Raw genomic sequence first — 25,595 nt, 5'->3', positions numbered from 1 at the left:
ATATAACCAATCTCCTTTGAAGTTATATTGGCTGCGTCATTCCATGTGTAACACCAGGTTACACCAGGAATCTTTGGTTCTTGTATTGCTGCTCGTTGCAGTTTGTGGCACTGAAAGTAAGTTGGGAAGAGCTTCTAGAAAAAGGCTGAAACACCCCAGGACCAATAGGCAATTCTCTGTTGGAAACTGCGGGTATCAGCGAGTTTTGTGCAGAGTGGGAGGGAAGCAGCTCTCTCCTTGTTAAAAAGGGTGGTGGTGTGTGTATAAGGAATGGGCACAAGAGCAACCTTCTTAACTTTGTTCACATGGCTGAAATTGGGAATGAAAGTCCCTGAAGAATTCGTAGTCTGGAGTACAATATAAAGGAAGATGCTGCAGGTAAAGGACAATATGTCCAAGTAAGAAGAGGTCCAAGTGACTATATCCTTTGAGAAATGTAGCACAGGTCCTAGTAGCTCTTCTGTGTCGAACTCATTCAACATGAAGCTCAGCTGCCAGCCACAGCCAAATTTATGAGCCAAGACTCTGCGAATGCTTTGAAAACATAGTGATTGCTCTCTGCAGTTAACAAGAATAGGTTAGGAATAGGTGTCCTACCTGTACATACATAAACACTAATGTTGCAGAGCTTCAGGTAGCCAGGTTTTATACTACAAATGGCATTTATGCTTTTCCCGGCTTCTGCTGGGTTTACAATAATGTCATTAGTGATAGCTTATGAAATAAGAGATATTTCTGCTAACAGGATCTGGTTTGTTGTCATCTTACACCAGCCCCCTTCTTAGAAAGTTCACACTTCCATAAGCTGAAAGTGTAATGTGTCCCCTTTTAGTCAGGCGCAGACATCTTGCATTACCATGGTGGTGTGGAGGGGTTATGCAGCTGCTACTGAAATCTGCTCAGCTCTTCATCTGTGTCCACACTCTAGAAGGAATGGAGTTTGTTAAATAGCAAAACCCTAGCCTGTAAGATAATGACAATTTAAAACATGCAAATAATGTAATGCTACATTCATGAATAAATGAGTAACATCAGCAAGTCATAATCCTTTGGGAAGAACAAAAATGATCATTATTTTTAAGTGAAGTATAGCCTGCTATTCAGCATAAAGTTATTTCTCACTGTCCTACATGTATATGTGACAATGCTGATTGGAAAATGTAAATTCCTGGTTACCTTCTGCTCCTTAATGGTGTAACTTTTTTGACATTAAGCTAATGAAATGCCTTTGGAGGGATTTATGGTAGGGCATTTATATGGCCTACAGTAGCACTTCAAATTTCTGTCAACAACAAGTAATAGAAGCACAAAGACCTCGTATTATTACAGAGAAGGGCTGGATTTGTCCTGTTCTGCAAAGCACACAACATGCTGCTTTGTGGGCTATCATTCTGAATCCATTTTGGAGATTGTTGTGGCCATGCTAGGAACTGAGTACTAATCCCAAGACCTAATTTGTACTCTCCCAGTTTGCTTGCCATCCTCTCTGGTATTCAAAGTGCTGTGTTCTGTGCCAGCATGGGCAAGTGTGTTTGGAATGATTAGTCTGTGAAAATGGAAATTCTATAATGTCTGGTCCAGGCCCCACTAAACCTCTGACACCTGTTGATAATGCTGGGTGGAAGTTATTTTGTCATTGGGTCTGGGTAGATGAGATCAGTGTGAGTTTGTGTGGATGAGTACACTCAAACATACACGTACAACAGAGCAGCCAAAATGGACAGGAAAATGTTGGTAGACCTGTCATCACAGAGGGTAAACAAAATGAAATCACCTCAGCAGTTTTTCTCAGAGAAATACTATGAAATGTCCAGACCATACTTTTGACTTACCATTTTGACTACTGCATATATGAATGCCTATGTATCTGTATTAGCAAGTTTACTCTTCTTCCTTTTAATATATTCCTCCATTTTGCCCTCTGTGAAAGAGAGGGCACGTGTCATATCTCTCGCGTCATCTTGCTTGTAAGATCTTTCTCTTCCCCCCATTCTACTGCAAACTTGCTGCACAACAGTAGACTGAGCATAGACATTAGGGGGGAGCAGTTTAATCTTAAAGCTGCTAATAGCCCAGTCTCCAAGAGGTGATCATCATGGCTTGTCTGTTGTTGTTGCTGCTAACACTGCTGCAGAAATAACAAGCTCACACAGACTGACAGAAGTCCTGTAGACAGTCTGATTATTCATTGCTGAAATGATCTCCAAAGACTTGAATATTAAAAAAGAACTGCAAAGTCATAGATTTTGGTTCAACAGAGGAGATAATGCCTGTGGGAGAGGTCTTGCTTTGAAGAAAGCGAGAGAACGTTGTATGTTCCCCATTTGGGGTTGCAATTTCAAGTGCAGAATTAGCTTCTATTCATACGGCTATGAGTTGTTGGCTCCTGGTAGTTGTCAGACTTCATCTCTCAGTCCAAATATCACTAAGTACATCTGAGGTACGTGTTGATTGGCAAGCACCTGTGATTTCTTTTAGAACATTGAACATAGGTTAGCATAGTCTAGAAATGCCAGTTTCTGACATCCATCAGGAAGGATCTTGATAAATTGGAGAGAGTTCAGACAATGTTGAGTAGTTGTTATCCTGGAACCACAGACCTCATTCTAGCTTACTTAATGAGATGGTGGCTTGCTCAGTATATATAATAGCTGTATGGGGAGTGAAAGGGCTCCTGCATGCAATGTGTAACAACAAATTGCTTGGCATTAAAACTAGACAAATACAAAACCAGAAAAAATGTGTAAAATTTTAATGGTGAAATAAATTAATCACTGAAGCAATTTACTTAAGACTCTATTGGATCTTCTAACACTGGACATTTCTCTTTCAGGATAATGTGCCTGTCCAACAGGCAGATAATAGCTCAAACAATGATTCATTCAGAAAAGTCGTACAGCTTTTTGTTGCACAGGAAGAAAACCTACATGGTTACAGTGATCCCTTCTGGCATATGATCTATACACTAGTAGTGCTGCTATCCTGCAGCACCATTGTCCATTATCCCTAGCATAATAGCTAGAGAAACGTTGCCTTTCCCCAATGCCATTAAGCTTATTAGGAGAAGGCATAGGATGGGCTGTGTAAATAACACTAAATTATGGAACCATTTCTGTCTTGTGCAGCCTAGGTTTTTGTGGGTTTTGCTGCTTGATCTTTAGTACCACCTTGCTATTTGTCATGGTCTTTTCACTAGGAATAACACTAGGTTTCAGAAGCGTTCTGACATCCCTTGTGACAGGATAGTGTGAGGGCAACAGTAAGAATGAGTAGATGTTAGATGAGTAATGGTGCTAGAAACTACCGACAGTTTTCTTTCAGTGCTTTCAGTTGGAGAAGACAGCCAACTTTTTTTCTTGGTGATCTTGGAGACTAATTCTAGGTAGGCAGAGATGCATTATACTTTGATTATGGAAGATTTTACCAAAACATTGTGCTGAACAAGTGGTAGATTTGACATGTGATGTTCTTAGGTATCAGGCGGCTCTGAACAATTCATCAGAGCCCTGTTGTTGCACAGAGAGCAGCTTGCCTATTTCCACATTGCTTTGCGTACCCCATTTTACTTTTTTGCTGGCTAAGTTGCTTGTATTCCAGAGATAGGACAAGAAAATTACGTGCATAAGTATATGGACAGAGGGCTTTCTGCAGGGCTTTCTGTTATGATATATTTTTTCTGCAAGACTATTGGAGCATCCCATGAAGATTCTCATTGGAACAAAGTATCTTCTGCTTGGCTCCTTCAGGATAATTATTTTGTCCACAGACATTGATGACCAGTTTCCTGTTCTGTTGATCAGCTCATACAGCCATGTACACCTGAAACATAGATTTCAGCTAACTAGATTTGAGTAAATGTCATGAAGAAAGGGGCTGAATCAAAGGCATCTCCTAGAGCTCCCATGCTGTGGCGTGCTGTGAAGGACAAATTTGCCTTTTCTAGGGTATCAGCATTGAGCATCTTCATGATAACTATATACATCTTAACCCTCTTCTGCAGTAGATAGTCTGAACTTCTGCCCCCTTCTTAAGGGGTGCCAGAGAGGATGCTAGCTGTCACAGTAAAACTGTGATAAAATCATGCCCATGAAGAGGCATGTTTTACTACCCAACATACCTTAGACCTTTATGAATCTCCTCTCAGCACTCGCAGCCATGAGCAGCATGTTTGTGCCATCTGGGGGAGTGTACAGGAATAAGCCTTATGCAGTGCTTCGGTGCCAGGCAGTGCAATATCAGGGCTTCTGGGTTGAACCAGCTAAGCATGCTGCTCTAGAAAAGCTCCAGTACCCTGTCACAGGTAGGGCCAAAGCACTGGGGTCAGCCTTCACAATGCATGCCAGCTGCGTATAGGGTAGCAGAAGCGTATCTGTGCTGGAAGGACATGCTTTTGTGGCTGGGTAGCTTTTATGTGCTAATATTAACCTCTGTTGATATGGACTCTGGTATTATCTGCAGGGTGTCTGTGTGTTCACCCTGCATATTGTATGCATGGAGGACTTCCATTTGTGGACCATGGTGTGATTAATGTGTGGTCCATTTTTTCCTTTATCCTTCACTGCTCCTGTGCGTTCCCAGGTCGCTTCATTCATCCCACTTATTGCTGAACTGCCTGGGTTTTGTGTGTGTGCAATACATGTGTGCAGTTAAGCTCCGTGCATGCAGCACTTTCCTGTGTACCTTTTGTGCTTGAACATGAGAATCACAGTAGGCTGTATAGAAGATTTCCCACCTTCCATCTGTTAGTAAACTGCACAAGGCTCAGCGGTCTTGGGCATGTAAAGGTAAATGGTTGTATTTCTTTCTGCAACAACTTCATCTGTGCTCTTATGATTTCTAACTTCTGCATATTTTGCTGCCCATATATTTAGATACCTGATTATTTTGTGTGCTACCATGAAGACTAAGGTGGTGGGAAGCATTCTTGATCTTCTGGTAGCTGCTTTCAGGGAATGATTATTTTAGTGTCGTATTTTATCTGCTATAAAATAATGCAAGCCTCCAGGCGGATTGTTTTCTACTCTTTCTCTCACAGTCCATTGGTTTTGGGGGTGTTTCTGGCTATAGCCACTTATTCTGTAAGTACATTCTAACTTGGATTAGGGCACTAAGGTGATACTAAGTTTAAATGGGTCTTGCCTGAGTTAACCTACGTTTCCATCCTATTGATATCTCAGTTTTTGAGATGTTTTTGGTGCACTGAAATCAGTTAACCTTCTTCTGTGTGTGAGGTTTATTTGAAGTAAAGCTTTGCAGGGTCAGGCCTTATTTAGAAGAAACTATAAATATTTAATGAAAGTTACTGTGAGAATGAGTCTGAGCATAGCATTAGGTAACAAAGGAAAAAAAACTAAAGGAGAATCAGATTTTTGGAAGAGATTTTCTGGCAGTAATATGCCATTTTTCATAGAAGTTTGGCCCCTATGGAATCCTGATTGGCTCATCATCGCTACAGTTTTATTTCTAAATAAAATGTTGTAGAATACAGTACATGGGCAATTCTAAAAATAGAACAATTGTCTATAATGTTTGAGGACTTCTCTCTGAGGAGCAGCATTACTTTTGGTTTTGGCTGTTGGTGTAATTTTTTGTCCACTACATCAGTTCATCTTATACTTAGTGTGACCTCTGAATACCTTCCTGGTTTGTATTCAACAGAACGCAGTAGCAGCTGTCACATTAGATTGGATTCAATTCTGACTGATAGAGACTCAACAGCATGTTTTCTGTTTGGTCGTTCTGTGTTTGCTGACAATATTAGTCTGCATTCACATATGTTTTTGTCAGATATGACTTAGAGTTGCTTCCATCTACCCTGGCTACTTTGAGCCATTTGGGTATAAACAGAAATATATTAGGATATGTTTTCTTTTACTTTATTGATGTCTACCTTCAGTTCGTATTGGCCCAGTGCAGCAAGAAGCAGATATAATTCCAGTCATTTTTCTCTGCAGTGTGTTATTTACTCATTTTTGTGTAGTTTTTAGGTGTTCTGCTTTTTAATACAATACTGAAACACACACATAAGCCTTGTGTTAGTCCTGCATTGCTTCATGTCTGAATCTCAGACACAAACATTTCTTCTTTCTCAGATATAAAATCATAGTTAGCTCTGGAGCACCTGGGCACCCAGTGAGTCAGAGCATGTCACTTAAATGTTGCATTTACCCTTTACAGTTTTGTATTTAATCTCTCTTGCCATCAGTCAAGTCAAAAAAAGGCGCATCAAGTTAAGAAGTGTGTTCTTACCACATAATAATTGTAATTGCAAAGATTTTGTTTGCTGATCTCTCATGAGTGTATCTAAATGTCACTAAAGTCTTTCTTTGGATTCTGTGCTTCTCAGGCTTTTTGCTTTAAAACAGACTTGGTGACTCAGCTTTTATTTTCACTGTTTTATTTTTAAACAGCTCTTATTTAATGCAGTAACACTTACAAGCTGAACAAAGGTTATCAGAATTCCAGTCTCCTTTTTTCAGTAACTGCTTTGCTGTTTAATTAGACACATAAAGAAGGTGAAGGAAGAAAGTGGATCCTGGTCTCTATTTTGGTTATACAAGAAGGCTGGATTATTGCAGTAGGTTGTCTTTTATGTCCATGCAGCATATTTTCTCTCTTCTCTTTAGGTACAGAAAAGATCTCTTCTAGACAGTAACAAAACCATGCTTTTGTACGTTTAGCTATAACCACTCCTGTATAATCATATCGCCTAGGGTCTAGCTACTTTATCATTAAGTAAATGCATTTGACAGGTTCCGTGCAATGATGCTGTTTCATCATTGCCACTCAGCTTTAAATTACCAGCATTTCATTGTGTTACTGATTTCACAAATGACAGGATCCTCCTTAAAATGCTACCAATACAAGTGGGCCTGTGTTGTATTGCCTCAGGAGTAGGAGCCTTAACTGTTACTAGTAGCAGACTTTTTTTGGTGGTAGGTTTTTTAAGATCACTTTATATGTGAAAGATGGCCTTTAAATGGCTGTTTTACTGGCACACAAAAAGGGAAAGAAAGAACAGTGTAAAGACCCTGAGGGAGCTACAGGGAAGAAACATTCTTAGTGGAGTTCATACAGCCCATGGTGTCAGGAAAACTGTTGGACTCTGATCCAGAGTGCTATGCAGAACCTGAGAGATAATAGAAATATAGACCTTTCAGCTTTTGTTCCCTTTCCCCCTGCTTAGCTGTGTGTATGTTCCAGCCCTTAGATAAGGAATCATAATGGAACTAAATAAAACTGGGACATAGAGACCTCTGCAATTATGCCTGTCCTGTGTTGGTGGCTTGTCAGAGAGTGTTTGTGACACATTTATTATGCTCCTGGTGGGATTGGGGTATGTGAAGGAATAGGTACATTTCTTCTCCATACAAAGGCCATCACCATACATGGACCCCCTCCAAAAGCCCTTGTAATTTAGTCAAATCAAGGGAAAATATCTACTTTATTGTGATCTTCATTGAATGGTGTTTTATTCAGAAAAAGGAGGATTGTAACCCTATGGAGCATTGTATAGTGCAAACATGAGACTTTCCTAGTGGATAGTCAAGAGCACTATAAAATTGGTGGCTAGAGGTGAATGGGATAACCCATGGGATCCTGGAGTTCCCACTCTGGGTTGATTGCTTTGGCTTTGGTATGGAAGGTTTCCAATTATGTAGTAAGGCAGAAATGCACACCCCAACTGTTAAATTTCCTCCTGTATTTATCATGACGCCATCATCAGGCTCTCTTGGCATATATGTTTCATCTTATGGTTTCCTTCAGCATTAGAGGCCAAACTGTGCCTTGAGTCTTCTTGACCTGAGTTGTGCTGGCATGTGTGAGAGGAGGAATGCTGTTGGCCCCCCGCCTTGCCCTGGGGATCCTGGCTGCTTCAGCTGTTATTGCTGTGCCAACTCTGCTGCTGTTTAAATAGATGCAGCAAATCTCTCTCACACTTCCCATCTGTGGCCCATTTACAGGACAGTAACAGTGCTGACCAGACCTCATTCCCCTGAGTATGGGCTGCTGCAAATACTGCCTTGAGCTGCTTGCACACATTATGGCTTGCCCTGTATAGGTTAATATAAGAGGTGGGAGGAAGGCAGGTTTCTTACAGTCTCTTCCCTCCTTTTGTGCCTGCACAGGGAAAGCCACAATCTTACTTCCTTATATTCAATATGTATTTAGCCCTAGATATCTGAAGCCTCTGCATGCCTTTTTTTTTTTTCAGCCTATAACTGTAAGTAGACACCTTAGGGACTGATATTTGGCAGTTGCTTTCAAGTGTCTTTACATCCAACCTAGAAAGCAAGGAGTATTTTTCAGTGCCTGCCAGTTACAAAGTCAGAATGGTCTGTATTAATTAGAATCATTTGCAATCCTTTTAGCATGTAAGCATCATTAAGGATTTTCATGCTTTCATTCCTAAAGGTTGGATAGAGTTCAGTCCTCCAGATCTTTGATTATTTTTCTCATTAGCAAGCATCTCTATGCTATAAATTAAAGGAGAAGGAAAGACTGCCATTCTCAGGGTGCTTCATAAAATGCCTTAGAAACCTGAGCCTCAGCTGCCTCCAGAAGAAAATAATATTAGTGTATAAAGCCCCACTTAACCATTTAGGTTATCAGCCCATATGTAGTTGTTTCTCTGTAGTTATGTCCAGGCATATAATGCCTGGAAGTAAGACAATCAGATGACTTAGGGGACTAAAACACTTAAAACACTAAGCTTAAAACAAATAATTTTAGTCATCTCAAAAAAATCTTTCTTACTTGCTAAGGACCACCTTGGCTTAAACAGAAGTTCTCTTGCATAGAATTTCATCCTGATTTAATTACATTGTATGAGATCACCTCCTATGTTGAACTGGTTAACATAGTTAAACTGGTGCAGTTTGTGCATGTAGATGTTTTCTCCTTCACTAGCCCATTGAAAAGCCCTCAGAAAAACTGCATTCTCAATTTGATGTTTAATCTGGAAAAATAAGAAGAACCACTAAGTAGTAGTTACAGTAACATATTTTTTAAGGATTTTCTTGAAGCCTGTGAAAATGGGAACCAGACATAAATGGAATACCAGACAATAATGTAAGTTCCAATCTTCCTGTTATCTGTTTGACTCCTCTGAAAGGCTACGGATTTTCCTTCCTAGGTTTGTTTAATAAATGTAACATTGTCTTCTCTTATGGGACTGTATCCAAAGCCTGCTGAAGTTTATGAGAAAACTTCCCTTATGTACATATCAGTGGGCTTTGGATCAAAGTGTCCTAATGTCAGTATGGCAGTTCCCTGAGCGTGTCTGCAGGAGCTGATAACATGTAAAATATATCCCACCAAATTCTTTTTTCACATTTGTGATTATCATCTGAGTTGTTTTGTCACTTATTCTTGATATAAAAACCAAGATTAAAATATTGTTATAAAAAGGAATTTTTGAACTGCTTCAGGATTTACTACAAGAGCAAACAATTTGTCTTCCCTCTCCTGAATGTGTTTTTTATTAATGCACTTTCAAAATGACAGTTCATGCTTTCCAACACTTTTACAGTAAATCTTTGTCAATCCATGGACTCAGCAGAAGCTTCTAACTATTTGACCTTATGTCCTAGCAGAGACAGCCTGCTGCTTACAGTGGCCCTTCCAGTAAACCAGCATAAATTTCCAGGCTGAAATTTCTGCAGCTGTAGCATATAAATTGTGAGAATGACAAGGTTCATTACATTGCCAGGAGATTATGTTCTATAATGTAGACCTGAATCAAAGGACAGACTTTAAATATATCAAAAAAAAAGCAGATTGAATTTATTTAAATTCTTATTTACTCAGTGTAATTCTGCAAAATGGGAATCAACAAGGTGTTTGTCCCTTTACATGTCCTTACTATTAAAGTCACGCTGGAATTGTTCATTCTAATTTAAATTTCAAGTGGATTTTGAAAACTAATTAAATATACTTAGCCACATAGCCTTGATTTAACAAGAATTTTGGAATATACATGTGTTTGTGTTTTAAATGCTACTGTGTCCATGACATTTTATAAATGTATCTTAAAAAAAGAAAGATTATTTTAAACTCATACTCTACTGACAAGGACTATTATGGTTGCCAGGCAGCTGAAAGATAATGCTCCGCTCTCAGGGAGGTCATAGTTGCTCTTTTCATTGGTTAAGACTGGAAGTCAGAGGTGTCAGCCTGTTTGGAAGTGTAAATGCAAACCCAAGTATCTGGCTGTGCTCCAACAGTGGTGCCAAACTTCTTGTTTACTGAATGTATTCATTTTGTTGTACGGTTACCAGCCCAGCTCCAAATACAACAACTCACATTGATGTCTGAGCATTCTGCTGTATAAGCCTAAGTGAGTGTCTTGTTGAGAGGCAGAAATCCTCCCTAAATACTGATAACCATCTTGCTTTTAATGTGCTTCAGAAAACAGTAGCACAAGGAAGGTATTTTCTTTTTGCCAGTCCTTTAAAAGTGGAACAGATCTGCAAAACAGAGCACAGATGGCACCAGAAAAGTGGTTTAAATGCAAAGCATCAATTGAGGCAAGTGGTACTTTTCCATCTCTGAGTAGTAGCTTTAAATCTTTTTCTTCATGTATTTTGTTTTGGAGACACATTTTAAACGTATGACAAAGATCAGGAAGTGAAAATTATAGAGGGAAAAATTAAGATTACAAAAATCTAGAATGAAAGGACTAAAAACAAACAACTTATCTTTATATATATATATTTCCGAACATCTGCAGTAATTTCTCACTAACGGTTTTCTAACTTAAGTTTTCTAATTAACCAACAGTAAAGTAGAAGCTTTGGAGAAGCTAATTGTGACAGAACAAAATAGATAAAACTCTAAAATTTTATGGATAAATAATTATGCAGCCTTAAATGCATCTGGCAACTCTCAAACCTTCAAAAAAGTCTAGATATATGATAAATTGCATACTGAACTTGCAAATAGTGTTGGATTGTAATTTAGACAACAATATTTGATATCATACTGAAAAAAAGCATTCAAACATGTCTTAAAAGTGTTGTATTTTACAGGTGATTTAAAAATAGCTCTCATATCTCACAATTGTTTCATCATTTTTTTTATGAATATATGTGTTGAATGGAAACTTTTTCAATATTTTGTCCATGCACAGATGCACAGTTCTTTAATGTAAGTGATTCTGAACCTTGTGGAAATTGTAGTCCAGGCCAGCCTTTTAAACATTGGGCTTCTCTTTCACTCAAAGTGAAAAACAAGAATCCTGTTGTTCCTTGCAGTTTGGGGCTTTTTAGTTTGCCTTTTTCCTAACTGACTTCTTTTGCTAGTTGCATTCGAAGTTAGAATGAAAGAAAGGAAGAACCAGACTGAAACTTGAAGGCTTTCAAGTAGCTCTCCTGTCAATTGAGATAGCCCCTTGGCTCCTCATTGCGTGCTAACAGGGAGATGAAAGAGCACAGATCACAGAATCACAGAATAACTGAGATTGAAAGGGCCCTCTGGAGATCATCTAGTCCAACCCCCCTGCTTAAAGCACAGTCAGATGGAGCAGCTTGCCCAGGACTGTGTCCTGTCGAGTTTTGAATATCTCCAAAGATGGAGATTCACAACCTCTATGGTCAGCCTCTTCCAGTGTCTGATCACCCTCACAATAAAAAAGTTTTTTCTTTTGTTTAAATGGCATTTCCTGTATTTCTGTTTGTGCCCATGATACCACTGAGAAGAATCTGGTTCCAACTTCTTTATTCCTCCCCTGGCCCCCCCAGGTATTTATACACATGGATAAGATCCTCCCTGAGCCTTCTCTTCTCCAGGCTAAACAGTCCCCTCTCTCTCAGCCTCTCGTCATGTGAGAGATGCTCTGGTCCCTTCATCATGTGACCCTTTGCTGGACTTGCTCTAGTATGTCCATGTCTCTCTTGTACTGAGGAGCCCAGAACTGGACACAGCACTCCAGATGTGTCTCATCAGTGCTGAGTAGAGGGGAAGGACCACCTCCCTCGACCTGCTGGCAACACAATGCCTAATGCAGCCCAGGAGGCCATTGGCCTTCTTTGATATAAGCATACATTTTCTGGCTCATGGTCAATTTGTTGTCCAGCAAGACCCACAGGTCTTCTATCTGCAGGGTTGCTTTCCAGCCAGTTGTCCCCCAGACTGTATTGGTGCATGGAGTTATTCCCCAGGTGCAGGACTTTACACTTCCCTTTGCCAAACTTCATGAGGTTCCTCTCTGCCCATTTCTCCAGTCTCTCAAGGTCCCTCTGAATGGCAGCACAACCATCTGGTGTATCAACCACTCCTCAGTTTTGTGTCATCTGCAGACTTGCTGAGGGTGTACTCTATCCCATCATCTAGATCATTAATAAAGATTTTAAACAATATTGGACCCAGAATTGACCCCTGGGATACACCACTGGTGACTGGCCTCCAGGTGGAGCTTGTGCTGATCACAACCCTCAGAGCCTGGCAGTTAGCCACTTTTCCATCCATCCACCTCACTTTCCACTTATCCAGCCTGCACTTCATTGGCTTGTTTATGAGGATGTTATGGGGGACAGTATCGAAAGCCTTACTAGAGTTGAGATAAACAACATCCACTGCTCTCCCCTCATCCACTAAGCCAATCATCTCGTTGTAGAAGGCTTTCAGGTTGGTTAAGCACGTTTCCCCTTCATAGATCCATGCCAGCTATTCCCAATCATCTTCTTATCCTTCATGTGTTTGGAAATAATTTCCAGGAGGATTTGCTCCATCACCTTCCCAGGGATTGAGGTGATGCTGGCCAGCCTGTAATTCCCCAGATCTTCCTTTGAGCATAAGCTAGAAGCTACTCAATCCCACCATCACTTGCCTGGAGATGGATAGTTACTTGAGAATGGGGTGGCAGAGAGTCACACAGGCAGGCCTCTCTGTAATTCCACTGTAGGAGCCTAACGTAGGTGCTTTGGTGGGTTAGTGTCCTTTGAACTCTCCATGGACAGCCATCTCTGAAACCTACTTAGAGTTGGAGCCTAACTTGGGTGCTCTGAACTGCTCTGGGGAGGAATTTCCTGTCTTTCTGTTCCTGTGTGGAGAGCCCATGGTGACTTGTATCCTTGCTGGAGCACTGAATTTAGGTGCCTGAAGATAGACAGTGCAAACACCCTCTGTAATGTCAAGATTCCCTGCTACTCTGGATGGGAAAAATGAGAATAGTCATTTTTTCCTATCATTCATACCATTTTAGAAACATTACTCTTTTAGGCAAAGGTGCTTTGAGACTTCAGAGGCTGTGGGTGACTCCCTCTGTCGTTTCCAATCTCTCTGAGTTCTGCTTAATGGGATTGGCCTTTGATCTCTGAAAACCTCAGTGTAGCTTGATCTGTGGAGTCATGGCCAGCTTCTTCACAGTATTTTAGGGTTCGGAGGACATAGTTCTTCCCCACAGAAAGGGTCATTTTAGGATGTTGCTGTTATTGCAAGAGAAGATGCTGGGTTTGGGACCTGTCAGGTCTAATAGTGTTTCATTAGTGACACATATGGATATCTCAGTTCAGCAGATCCCTCAGGACTCAGTATGCTGTCAGTGCCATTTTTTCCTTGTCTGGGAAGCACAACAGCTCTTGATGACAGGAAATGGCACAATATGGTGTTTCCTTTCTCCAGTTCTGCTTGTAGGAGTGATTTGCACTATGTCAGAAAGATTTCTACCCTGCCAGAGGCCCTTTGGAAAGGCAAGCTTTGCTGTTATTGCTGTGAGTAGCCTTTTTCAAAAGCACAGATTTTCAGGCCTAGTTGCTCTTGACCTGGGAAGGGAAGGTGGGGGAGAAAAGAAGTCATGCAGAACACATGTTCTTCAGCATCAGCAATAGATGAGGGAGGATATGATTTTAGCTTCAGGGAAGCAGAGTGAGAACAAAGCTGCCAGCATGTTGCACACAGGTTGAATGAAAAGTGTTGGATTGAGGCATTTATCAGAGCTGAGTTGTACTGCAATCTGGCTATGATTCAGGATATTCATATCATTTTATCATTTAATAAGTATTTATATTGGTGCTGGTGCTCTACATGTTTCATATGCTATCGCGAAGACCAGATCCAAAGTGTCTTAAATCAGCTGAAAAATTCTCATAGATTTCAGACAGTTTTAGATGACAGCCTCTGTGTGTCATTAATGCAGATGGAGGTTGGGAACTTTTTTCAAGAGCTCAGATATTTTATTTTATTTGTATTTTATTTATTTCTGTTATTTCCACATTTTTAAGCTACATAATTGACATTATTCAATTAGAATAAAATCTTCTGGAAGTAAGATTCCACAGGGCATCCACATGGTGGAATACCTGATTTTCCTGTGTAAGAGTAATTCAAAACAGATAATGTTTTTGTTCAGATTATTTTCACTTCCTTCCTTGAATTCTGCAATTGTCTCTGTCTTCTTAAAATTTGCTCTGAATCAGGGTCTCCCTGATGCCTTGGACATGAATTCAAAATAGAAGAATCTCATGAGTTGCCTTACCATCCATCCCCTTTCATAGGTGAATGACATCTTGTTCTCTTTTTCCTCTCGTTTTCTTTCTACAGGTTATTCCCTTACTGACTGGGGAGAAAGGAGATGCATTGTATCAAAATTAACTGGTACTTTCTCTGTACTAATTGCTGAAACAGCACCAGCATCTAAGAATGCTGTCCTGAATTCCAAGCAGATAGAATATTACTAAGGTTGTAGTGTAGAGCCGATAGAGAATATGAAAACGAATCAGTTTTGAGGGAGGTAATAACCCATATACCTTCTCCACTAAGTCTCAGTACAAGATCTAAAAATCCTCATTCCTTTCATACTGCTTTAGAACAATTTGTTATTCGATCATAGTTACATTGTTTTTATCCTGCAATCATCCAAGGGCAGCAGTCTTCCACCAAACGTGTAAAAGAAAGATTGATAGCAGGGCTATTGTTTGTTACTATGTGGGAGACTTATATAACAACCAGCATTGAGACAATGTCAGTAGTTCTCATGAAAGTAAGGTCTGCGCTTTCTGGGAATGGTCTGATCTGGCTCAGTCCTGGCAGGGCCTCTCATGCTCAGTAAGTTTCCATTTGTGGGGTTTCTGGGAATTCTTTGCATGGTGTGCACACTCAGTTTTCCCTCAGAAGAGGGCTCAACTCAAATGAACTGCAGGAGATTTATGGAAATGCTGGAATGTCCAAGGAAGCACTGCATTTCCCTAGTAGGTCTAATTCTCAAACACACTACTGTCTCCCACAGAGTAGGATCTGTCTGCTTTCATAAATTTTGATATCAGGAAGAAGTAGTATATCATATTCTCTGACCTCCTGTACAGCACTGGAAGTAGGCTCAATACAGGAATACCTCACTAAAATTGTATTCACCTATTTCCTTTGAGGTTGGAGTTAGTTGTGCTGTAAGAGGCTCGAATTGGTCAGATGTTGCTCTGCCCCTCACTAGATATGAGTTTTTCTTATGAGCTGGAAGGATAATGTAGGGTGGTCCCAACTTAGCCACATGCCTTCTTTGTCCCCATAGCAGTGATTTGCTCAGTTCACAAAGTAGAAAAGAGATCCTGAAGCTAAACAACATCATAAACATACATCAGAATGAAAAATAACTTGCAGAAAAGGGGATACTTCCATTTTATCTGTCCCTACTTTCAAAAACATTTATTGACCTTGTTCTGATTGTCATCATTCTTCTTGTTTTTTTTAAACATACATAAAATGCAAAACATAACTTGGAAGTCTCTTTTCCCCATTAAAATGGTAATGTAAAATGCTTTTAATTTCTTCTACACAGACTTGTGCCAAAATCAACTGAAATCTTTAGGAGGACTTTCATCCACTTATGCTTTCTAAAAAGGCCCAGAATGGGAGCAGAAGTGTCACTTCCTGCCTGTGCCTCAATGCTGACCTACCAGCACTTGCACTGGTCTTTGGGGTCTGTAAAGTTACTCCCTCTGCCCTACCTTGGGTGACTAGAAGTCCCAAGGCTAATTTCAGTTTTAATTTACTAGGAAGAAAGGAAAAAGAGGTATAACATCTAACCTTTTTGTTCATGAAGAAACTTCTGGGAAAAGAACTCTTAACTTTGAAAAAAAAACATTTGGAAAAGATTGGCACTGATTTTTCACTGGGATCCAATGGCATTTCACAATCCCCCTTGAGTATTATCCACAGGAGAACAAGCATAAAGGTAATGCTCTCCAAATGATCAGGGAATGTCATACAGTATGTCTGCTCAGCAGAAACAGATTAGCTTTAATTTGCTGGTGTGGATGAGCACAGGCTATTCAACATTGTATGCCCTTGGGTTGCTAATATGCTTAGAATCTGTTTTATTTCTTCTTCTGTGTTATTGCTGTCTAAACTGGCTAAATTGTAGGCCCAGATTACATATCTTTACTGTACACTCACTTTTGTTTTGATCTGTAGACATATATCAAGTGGCAGGAAGAGGCGAAGGACAAACCAGTATCATTTCCTGAAACCTGTAGTCAGTCTCTATGCTCTCCAGCCTCTGTTCTGTAAGTGCAGCCATTTACTTTCTGTGTCTCCTAGGGCAAGAGACTCGAAATTTGAAGATCTGCTACATACAGCCTCATTTTCTGGGGTAACTCAGTTCATCCAAGCTTGAGAGGACACCACAACAAATTGATTTTGTTGTAAAAACAAACCAAACCAAACCCAAAGTCTATTTTCAAGCCTTTGCAGAGTGGTAGCATGACGATGCAGAGAAAACAATTACCATTTGGGGCACAAATCTAAGAAATGTTTTGCAAATCCACTGAAACTGTTAAAAACAGAAGTATTCAGGAGTCAAGGAGAATTGCTATTAGCAGTATATATCAATGTCAAGAATGGTTAAGTCTGTGTGTGTGAATCCAGAAAGTGGAGTACTTTAGGGAAAAAACGTTTCTTCATTACATGTATGGACTGCATTTAACAAATGATGCCCCAAATCCTAGAAGGTGCAGCTGTAGAATAAGGGTTAAATTGATTTATTTACATTGGGAATTCTAGCAGTAGGCATTACTTTTCTCATATTTTGGAGGTTGAGTACTATCTTGAGTGTGTGGGATCTCAAAACTTAATAAGTTTAGGCAATCAGTTGAATGCTAGGTAAATGTAACCTCTCTTGCAACTCGGTCTGGATTCTAAGAGGTGGAGTGTAAATTCTACATCTCTTCAGAGACCTGCTGCAAGCTCTTGTTAATCAGATCGTAATGGAGTTCTTTCTAATGGAATACTCTTTATCCCTTGGGAAGCTTCCTAGTTTTGAAAGTATATGGAGGGGAAAAATGTGTATGTATATAGATTATGTATATTTTTCTTTTAAGTGTTCAGAAAACCTGGGTGTGCAAGTATAAGTAGCCCCTAGGCAGCTATAAAATGAGCAACTGGCATTTGCATAGCAAGTCCCATTAGAGGTTACTGACCTTGGTAATATTACAAGAGTCATTTTCACACACAGCATTTTTAATGGAGTATCTATAATGCATTAGTCACTGATGCTTTTGCCTTGCATCAGGCATTCAGATCCTTATGTCCATTTTCCTTTCCACTGTACTTGAGTTACAGTCAAGTTACAGGGAGAAGTTCTGCTCTTCATTACTGTATTGTTTCATCTCTGACCCTTTTGCAGTCCTCTGTTTCATTTTGGAGAATTCCTTTATCACTCTAAGGTCTTTCATACAATGCACATAACTGCAGACCCTAAGAAGCTGAGGAGAGTAAGTGCCCTTACGTTGCCTGGAAGAGCACCTTAGTATTACAATTCTTCAATCTTTTTGTACATGCAGGGTATTGAGGTTGATTATCTTTCACTTTGACATGACAGAGTGCAGCACATGCCCTTGTTCATCTCTCCAGAGAGTGAGTTACCATTGGCAATAGCATGGGTGAGTTTACTAAATACAGGAGATAACAGTAATTATACAGCTTTAAGAGATCTACTTCTAATCTAATTCAATAACTTGTTAGTTTGTATGGATGATTCATTGGCAAAGGTTGCTGTTGTTGCAGAAGGGCTTGTGTAAATTGAGCATGGCTGGTTACATGGCTGGTTTTGGCTGAACTTGGTAAAATTATGTTCTCCATATCTTTAAAATTTGCATTTAAAATGAAATGAAGGGAATTTATAATTTTGAGGACCATCATTATTCAGTGTGTCTGCATGACTTGCTTGCTTTAGTGAAGGAGTGGAGATATGCTTTCCTTTGCTTTTGCCTCTGCTAATGAGAGCAGTGCATAATCTAGTGTTTGTCTTACAGGAAAAGGTGTTCAGGAGGCACAGTTCTTTTCCTGACTCTGTCACAGGTTCTGGCAGATTTCTTGCATATGAGATATGGCTTCATTAGGGAGGCAAAATAAAGTAAGGTCAAGACCCAGGGAATGAGTGGGCACTTTTGAAAATTTTGATCTGAACATGTTAATTTCTGCACTTCTGAACTGGGGGATTAGAAGTATTTTACAGGATTCCTGGAGGGCTCTGTGAGTGTTTGCAAAGTGTTTTAGAGATATTAGCATGGCAAGTTGCATTGCAGTGCAAAGAACAAAATCTGTGCTTGAGACCACACCTCTGGAGCATTCATATATTTTGTGACAGTCCCATATGACAGCAGTCCATTAAGAGACTGTCATAGATCTGATTTCCCCAGCTGTTTCGTTACCCTCTCCCCCTGGAAATTTTAGCTGGATGAAAAGAAGAGGAATTTGTTTATTTGTGCCAGATGCCTCCAGAACATGCCAGAGCTGGTGTTTATGGGCTCTTCATTGGCATATACACTGTATGATGTTTGGGCCCAGAGCACTATTTACAAGATGGTTTATCATCAGGCTCAGGAATATATGAAGGGCTAGACTATTCAGTGGAGTTCATGGCTCCATTCACCTTACCATAGAAACAAGATTACAATGAACTCTGCCTGCAAATTACAGATTATTGTGAATTCATTAACTGTTGTTAGTGAGTTAGAAATCTTTTAGAAAAAGAAAAATATTATGTTTTGTTAACTACTATCTGAAAGGAAACCCATCTTCTTCCCTTTGTTTACCAATAATATGTAATTTTAATAAGTTGCCCCTGTCACAGGCTAGCATCAAACCTTGTTTGACCAACTGTGACTCCCCATTGCACTTGGCGATTGAATGTGGTACATACAGCATGTAACTAATGAGATGGTTTTTTGTTCATCCTTTCAGTTAATTCTGTGTGTTCTTTTTCCTCCCCCCACCCCCTTTGTGCTGCACGGCTGATTACCACCCTAGGACCTTGCAATGGGACACAGACCCCTCAGTGCTGCAGCTCCAGTCTGACTCTGAACTTGGGTATTTGTCAGCTCTTTTGTTATTCATTTATTATTTCTTTGCAAGAATTATGTTGAAAATGCTTCCCAGTTGAGCTGTTTTTATGTGATTTTCATTTGCTTTGTTCACTCAAAAAGACCATAATTTAAGTTTCCTTTTTTTAGTAGCATCAATGAGAAGCTTCAGCAAAGCCATCTTTGTGGAAAGAAACAACTATTTTAAAGAAGCTCATGAAAAGATAAGCTGCTATTTCTGTTGCCTGAAAAACAATACAAATAACTATTTCATTACAGATGAAATGTTATTATTGTGGCACTTTAATGTGCATGTACAGTTTCACTGGTCTTGTTTGTACCTATTGATTCAGACTTTTCTTTCTGAATCATTTGCAAGGTACTTCTTCCCCTCCCTTCTGTCTTTGCCATAGTTATGTTGTTTCCACATGCAATAACAATTACCTCTTTTTCCTTAGGATCCTATAAAGGATTTCCTTTATATGTGCTTACAGTTGTGCTTTTAAATATGATCATAGTCCAAGAGTTGTGTTTTCAGTTGAGTTCAGATTAGTCAAGCATTTTTTAATTATACTACGGCTAAAATTAGTATTTTCTAGTTTGGGATGGAACTTCTTTACCCAACACATCTGAAAAAATTAGTTGCTTTAGATAACAGAACCTAACTGGTGCAGTTAGCCAACTGCACCTAGTGTGTTTATAGTTTAAAAGGCCACTGTATTAAGGATCAAAAGTGTTCCTTGCAAATGCAGTATAGTATCAAGGAAAGTCTGATAACATGAACAGCTTATCTACTGTGGGCAAAATCAAATCTCTCTGTTGCTGAAGTTGCTCTGCCTATGAACTTACAGGCTTGCCTCTCTCAATCTCCAGACAAATATCTCATGCTTCTGCTAGTTCTTGGTGTTTTCTCTCTGGCAATTCCTGTGAAATTCAGCATGCTGTAGGCTGTAAGGAAAACTACAATTTCCCTTTAGTTATTGATTGACAATACCCCCACAGACAGTTACAGGCATTAGAGCTATTAACTGGGAAAGAAGATCAAAAAGAGTGAAAACCATCCATGTAGCATACTGAAAAGGGTTTCTCTGCCTGCAGAACTGTTAGGAATGTTTGTAATTTCCACTTGAGTGTGGCTTCAAATAGATCTATATTCTCCTTTACCTGAGTAATACCAAAATGGCAGAGTTTCTCAAGCTGTTTTAAGATACAGAAGCCTTGTAGAGATCTTACCTGCTGTTTCCCAGAAGTTGCAATTGAAAGATGAGCACTCCCAGAAGCAAGATTGCTCAAATGGCTATGCAAGGCAAGGTTGTTTATTTGACTCATGTAAAGGTAAAACTGTGTATACCCACAAGACTTCAATCTTTTATGAGCAGTCAGTGCAAAGATGGAAAAGAAGCATGCCAAAAAGATTGAATCCACATGTTGCTGGGTGTACTCCATAGCAGGAATCCTGTCCCCTTTGAAAGAAAACAGTCTTGAAAACCAAGGGAAGGAAGAATCAGACTTACCACTGGTGACATGAGAATAAATAAAACATGTACCAATACAAAAGAAATGCTGCAGTCAGCATGCAAATGATGTGTGTAGCTTAAAACTTCTAGCAGACGCTTCTTTCTTCTGATTCCTACAGACAGAGGAATATGTTTTTTAAGGCATAAACTTTGTTCTCTTCCTACTGACATCCCATAGGCAGTTTGGAAAGAAATCCATCAAAGTGTCTGTGTTCTCTAAGGTGAATATTCAGCAAGCTGTAAATGAAAAGGCTTATGAGCATCTCAGGTGAAAAATGTGGATGGCAAAGCAATAGACAGTTGAGTGCTGCCCAAAAAAGAATTAGGAATTAGGGCATTACAGTCCATATTTGGTAGAGTCCAGGTGCTGAAAGAATGGTCCTACTGTCCCTAAGTGCTTGGAACCAGGGACTAGGCCAGCTTTTAGCTATACAAGAACCATTATAGGTTGATCAATGGGGGCAAAAAGAAATAAGAGGCCACATACCTTCAGATGAAGAGAGACCTCCCAGTATTCACCAGTAATTACCAGGATATGGGTGACACTAGACATTTGTACAGCCCTCAGCAACTCCTAAATTATAATTTTTTTTGGTGAAAAATTCAACACATTCTCTCAGCAAAGTGCTCTGGTCTGTAACTCATTTCTTGGTTAACAGTGTACAAAGAAGCTAAGCCAACTAGCAGTTAAATCCAACTCTCCATTAGGGTCCATGTTCCCCGTCATTCCCCCAGTCACTCAAGGAGCTATGGAGTGACCTCATGGGAATCTGTTGCCATTTGGTGTACTGGATGACATTCTACACAGGTAGCACACAGGTAGCACACAGGTCTAAATTAGGCATAGATTAGACACAGAATTAATTAGAGTACTGATGCTTAACAAAGACCCCAGTCCAGAAGCTGTTTCAATGCAAAGCTTATTTCTGTCTTCAGTAGCCTGGGATAGCAGAGGACTGACTACAGTAGGAAAGACTAGTTGACCAAGTAGGCAATGGTGGTTTGAACTCTGGTGGTGGAGGAGGAAAAACTGCATGTGATTTTGCTGGGGTGTTGTTTCTTAAAGCTTGAATTCACACCGACCCTCAGTTAAAGCAGCTACAGAAAAGTAACACGGTACTGAGACTTTTATTAGCTGTTACAGATTCATAAAGCATCACAAGGCGCAGAAGTTTTTGTGTCATCATGCAGGATTTTCAGACAATCATTGCTTTTGTTCTTATTGGCAGAGTCACAGACTGGTGTAAGGAGGGAAAGCTTGTTAATTTTTCTTTTTTTCAAAAGAAGACAGACTGAAAGCTCTAACAACTATTATTGCTGTAGTGATTTGCTACATGATATGGCTGATTCATACTGATTACCTGCTGAATCTAATTGCATTCAGCTTAATAACACTCAACCAGGAAAATAGATTAGAAAAATATATAGCTGATGTAGCATTAACCAGCTGAAGAGTTCAGTAGGTGTCATCCAGTGATGCCAATTTCCTTTTGAGACTCTCATTTCCTTTCAGACATTAGTCTTAATTGAATACCTAAACCACTATAAAAGGATTAGATAAAAAGCCTTTGACCTCTGTTCTTCTGACAATCTGGAAGAGAGAAAGTATGTGGATAGTGTATTTGAATTTGCTACTTTTCCAAATTGGTTTCTGCAGTAGCATGGCAGTTCAGAAACATTGCATCCATGAAACTATTTCCCATAAATGTATAAGCATGCTTATGCGTGTTGATCTAGACAACTAGATTTATTTATTTGATCCATTTATTATTTGCTTATTCTTTTCTCTGATGAAAGCTGGCAATTTTTCCAGTACAACATTTGCAAGTAAATGTTTGTTTTTCTTCCCTCTCTACAGATAATCAAATAATATTCAGGAAACAATTTGATTTTCCCCAATTGTTGAGTAAAACGTGTATGACTAGAAGTGTTCGTGATCATGTTCATCTGTCTCTCTCATAACTATTTCCCTTACCCAGTCACAGTGTTATTTGGCTTTACTGATTTATTTCATGTGTTTTATTTAGAGTTAGGAAAGCAGTAGAAGAAGGCTATACTTGCCCTGTTCCAGTTGTGTCCCTGATATTCCCCTGCAGCCATTGCATTAGCACTCCAGTAGCCATGAACCTACAGCAATTCCATTGCTAATGATTCCTGTGAAAGGAAGACTCTCCTCCTTTATGGAAATTACCCACCTTGCCATTTAAAAGCTCTATCATTGCTCTCAGATGGACATCTGAGAGATGCTCATTTCCTCTCATTCCTAATCCAGCCTATCTGTTTTATGCCTACTGTGCCCTTCCACTATGTGTATCTCAGACTGAGGATTAACTCTCTTGAGCAGGCAGAACATTGCAGTAATATAGATATGATACAGAAGACGATTCTTTTGCATAGTTATGAGGGGCATGAGCAGGTCATTTCTCTCTCCCATTTACAGTCTCTTTCAGCTACCTGATCTAGGTCCAGAGAGGTTCAGTAACTATAATTTATTATGGCCACTGGTTCCCAGGTTAATTTTCTTCAGTCCAATTAAATGCTTCTCATACATAGTGTATTTTGTTTCATTTTAGAAAACATTTAAGTATTTTTCTCTATCCTGTTCGTAAAAGCTATTGCTTTTCTTCCTGCTGCTGCTTTACACTTACATGACTAACCTTTTGATGTCATGTATTCAATCTTAGACGCAGACTGCACAGACTAGGGGTGTCAAAGATTACCCAGGTTGATTTCTTACCTCGGGAGGTGGTGTCCTACTCCAAGGAGACCCAGACGCCTCTTGCCACGCATCAATCTGAAGGTAAGATATTTACTTTTTTTTTTTTTTTTCCAAAAGCATTCTCATAGAAAATAAGTCTTTAAGTAAGACTTAAAGAATGTAAGAAAAATAATAGTAAATCATAATATAGCTGCTAATCACATTTTCTGCAAGCCAGGTATTGTTTATGTGATTAATAGCTGTTCTGGTGAGAATAATTGTAATAATGACTTTAAATTCGGGTGGAACCAAACTGCTGCCTTACAATGGATCATGCTTAGACAACAGTATAATGAGAACATATTTTCAAATAAATCATTATGAATATAAGTAAAATAGTGCTTTATTTAATTTTTCTTGCTTTCTCAAGGAAGTTTCTTGTTCCATGCTTTGTAAAGAGGCAGTGATGGAAAGTTGCCCCAGTATATTAGGTCAGTGCAATTGTGTCCCCTCTAGTAGGTGAATCTTAGGAGAAGAGAAGTTACAGTTTAGCTACATGTGCTGAAAAAGGAGGCTTACACACTTTGATGTGGACAGTCCTATCTTCTCTCTGCTGACAGACATATTATCTGTACCTGTGGAGCTGTTTGATAGCTGTTTGGCTTTTAAATAAATACCCTGGATACTTAGTACAGGAGCACTTATCCAACTGTTGCTTTATCTACATGCTTGCCAGTGTTGTACTGGAGAAACTGATTGTAGTCATACTGAGACTAGTTAAACTGAATGCAAAACTACACATTAGCCTGGTATAATTTACACATTATTAGAAAGCAGGTAGCAGAAGAACAACTGAAAGCAATCTTGAAAAGATCAGTACTGGAAAAAGAGTAGTATCTGAGGCATGATTATAATTGTTGCTGTTAAGGATGAAGATAAAATAGAACCTCACCAGGTTTCATACAGAAGAATATTCAAATAGGTTGCAAAAGGTATAGGAGTAAATCTGCCTAAATACAAGTTGCTGTCAGGGGAGATACAGTGATAAACATATCCAGCTCTTTTTCTACAACTGGGTTACCACTTCTGCCTTTAAAAGAGTAGAAGACTCCTGTGCTAGATAGTCCGATTCCACTTTCTCAGACCACAAGTTTACCTTCTAAGCCTTAGTCATCCATTGTCTGAAATTGTGCCTTCATGCATCATCATCCTATTGCTTGGATGCAGCTTCTTGAGCAGTATGTCCTGACGACTTTGCCTCTGTGGGAAGAGGCAGAGGGAGAAGCTGTCTCGGGAGCCTCCATAGTTCAATCCAGCTAATCTCTGCTTGTCTGTCTGAGAGCTGCTGGAGCCCTGAAGAGACAAGGTTTGTTGCTGAGGCCATGCCTTCCTAACTTGAGATTGGTACGTTCTCGATCCTGGAGCATTATCATAGTCATTGTTAGATAAGATGAAGAGTTTGCCCTTCCTCCCTGACACGATGCTTTTATCCAGTACAAAAGCCTATGGAGGCAGGGAATAAAAGACATGCCTTTGATGTGTTTACCTCTCAGGCTTGCAACTCGGGTGCTCAGTAGCTGACCTGCCTTTCTGAACAAGCCAACCTCTCTTCTTCTAATAAGTTCTTTTTGGATAGTAAAGCTTTTTTCCAAGGAGCTCTTCAATTTTACAAAATCCTTTCCTTGGGTGGACAAGAGGACAGCCTCCCACCCTTCAAGGAAAAAGAGCTATTGTGCTGCTGTGGAACCTGGCAGTCAAGATGGCAAGCACAGAGGGTAACATGAGTCTGTCTTGATTCCCCAACATAAAGGAAGCTCTTGTTCCTCCCGTTTGACGGCAAATAAGTGCAAGCACAAAAGTTAATGGACCTTAGACTGCTGAGGCCAAAGCTGTGATGAAAAAAGTCAGAAGGAAATAGGTGTATTTTATGACTGGTTTTGCAATCTTTCATATTATCTGTGTTGTCACAGACAAGGAAACAGCATCAACAGAAATTTTAATATTTAAACACAGTGAAAGTATCACCCAATCGCTTATCTCAGATGAATGGTAGAGAAAGCTGAAATTATATTTCCCTTCAGATCT

At 39.6% G+C, this 25,595-nt stretch overlaps 1 protein-coding gene across 3 annotated transcripts in view; it reads left to right on the top strand.

Annotated features, from left to right (window-relative positions):
- DYNC1I1 (dynein cytoplasmic 1 intermediate chain 1) overlaps window positions 1–25,595 on the top strand; it is a 202,400-nt gene that overhangs the window by 28,478 nt on the left and 148,327 nt on the right. For all 3 annotated transcript variants that reach the window (XM_067291673.1, XM_067291671.1, XM_067291674.1), the window contains exons 5-6: window positions 19,243–19,302; window positions 23,497–23,612. In XM_067291673.1, the coding sequence (XP_067147774.1) occupies window positions 19,243–19,302; window positions 23,497–23,612 (176 nt within the window). The remainder of the gene's footprint in view (window positions 1–19,242; window positions 19,303–23,496; window positions 23,613–25,595) is intronic.

Source organism: Apteryx mantelli, chromosome 2 (assembly GCF_036417845.1).
Source record: "Apteryx mantelli isolate bAptMan1 chromosome 2, bAptMan1.hap1, whole genome shotgun sequence".
Classification (NCBI taxonomy): domain Eukaryota; kingdom Metazoa; phylum Chordata; class Aves; order Apterygiformes; family Apterygidae; genus Apteryx; species Apteryx mantelli.
This window is presented reverse-complemented; position numbering and strand designations above follow the sequence as displayed.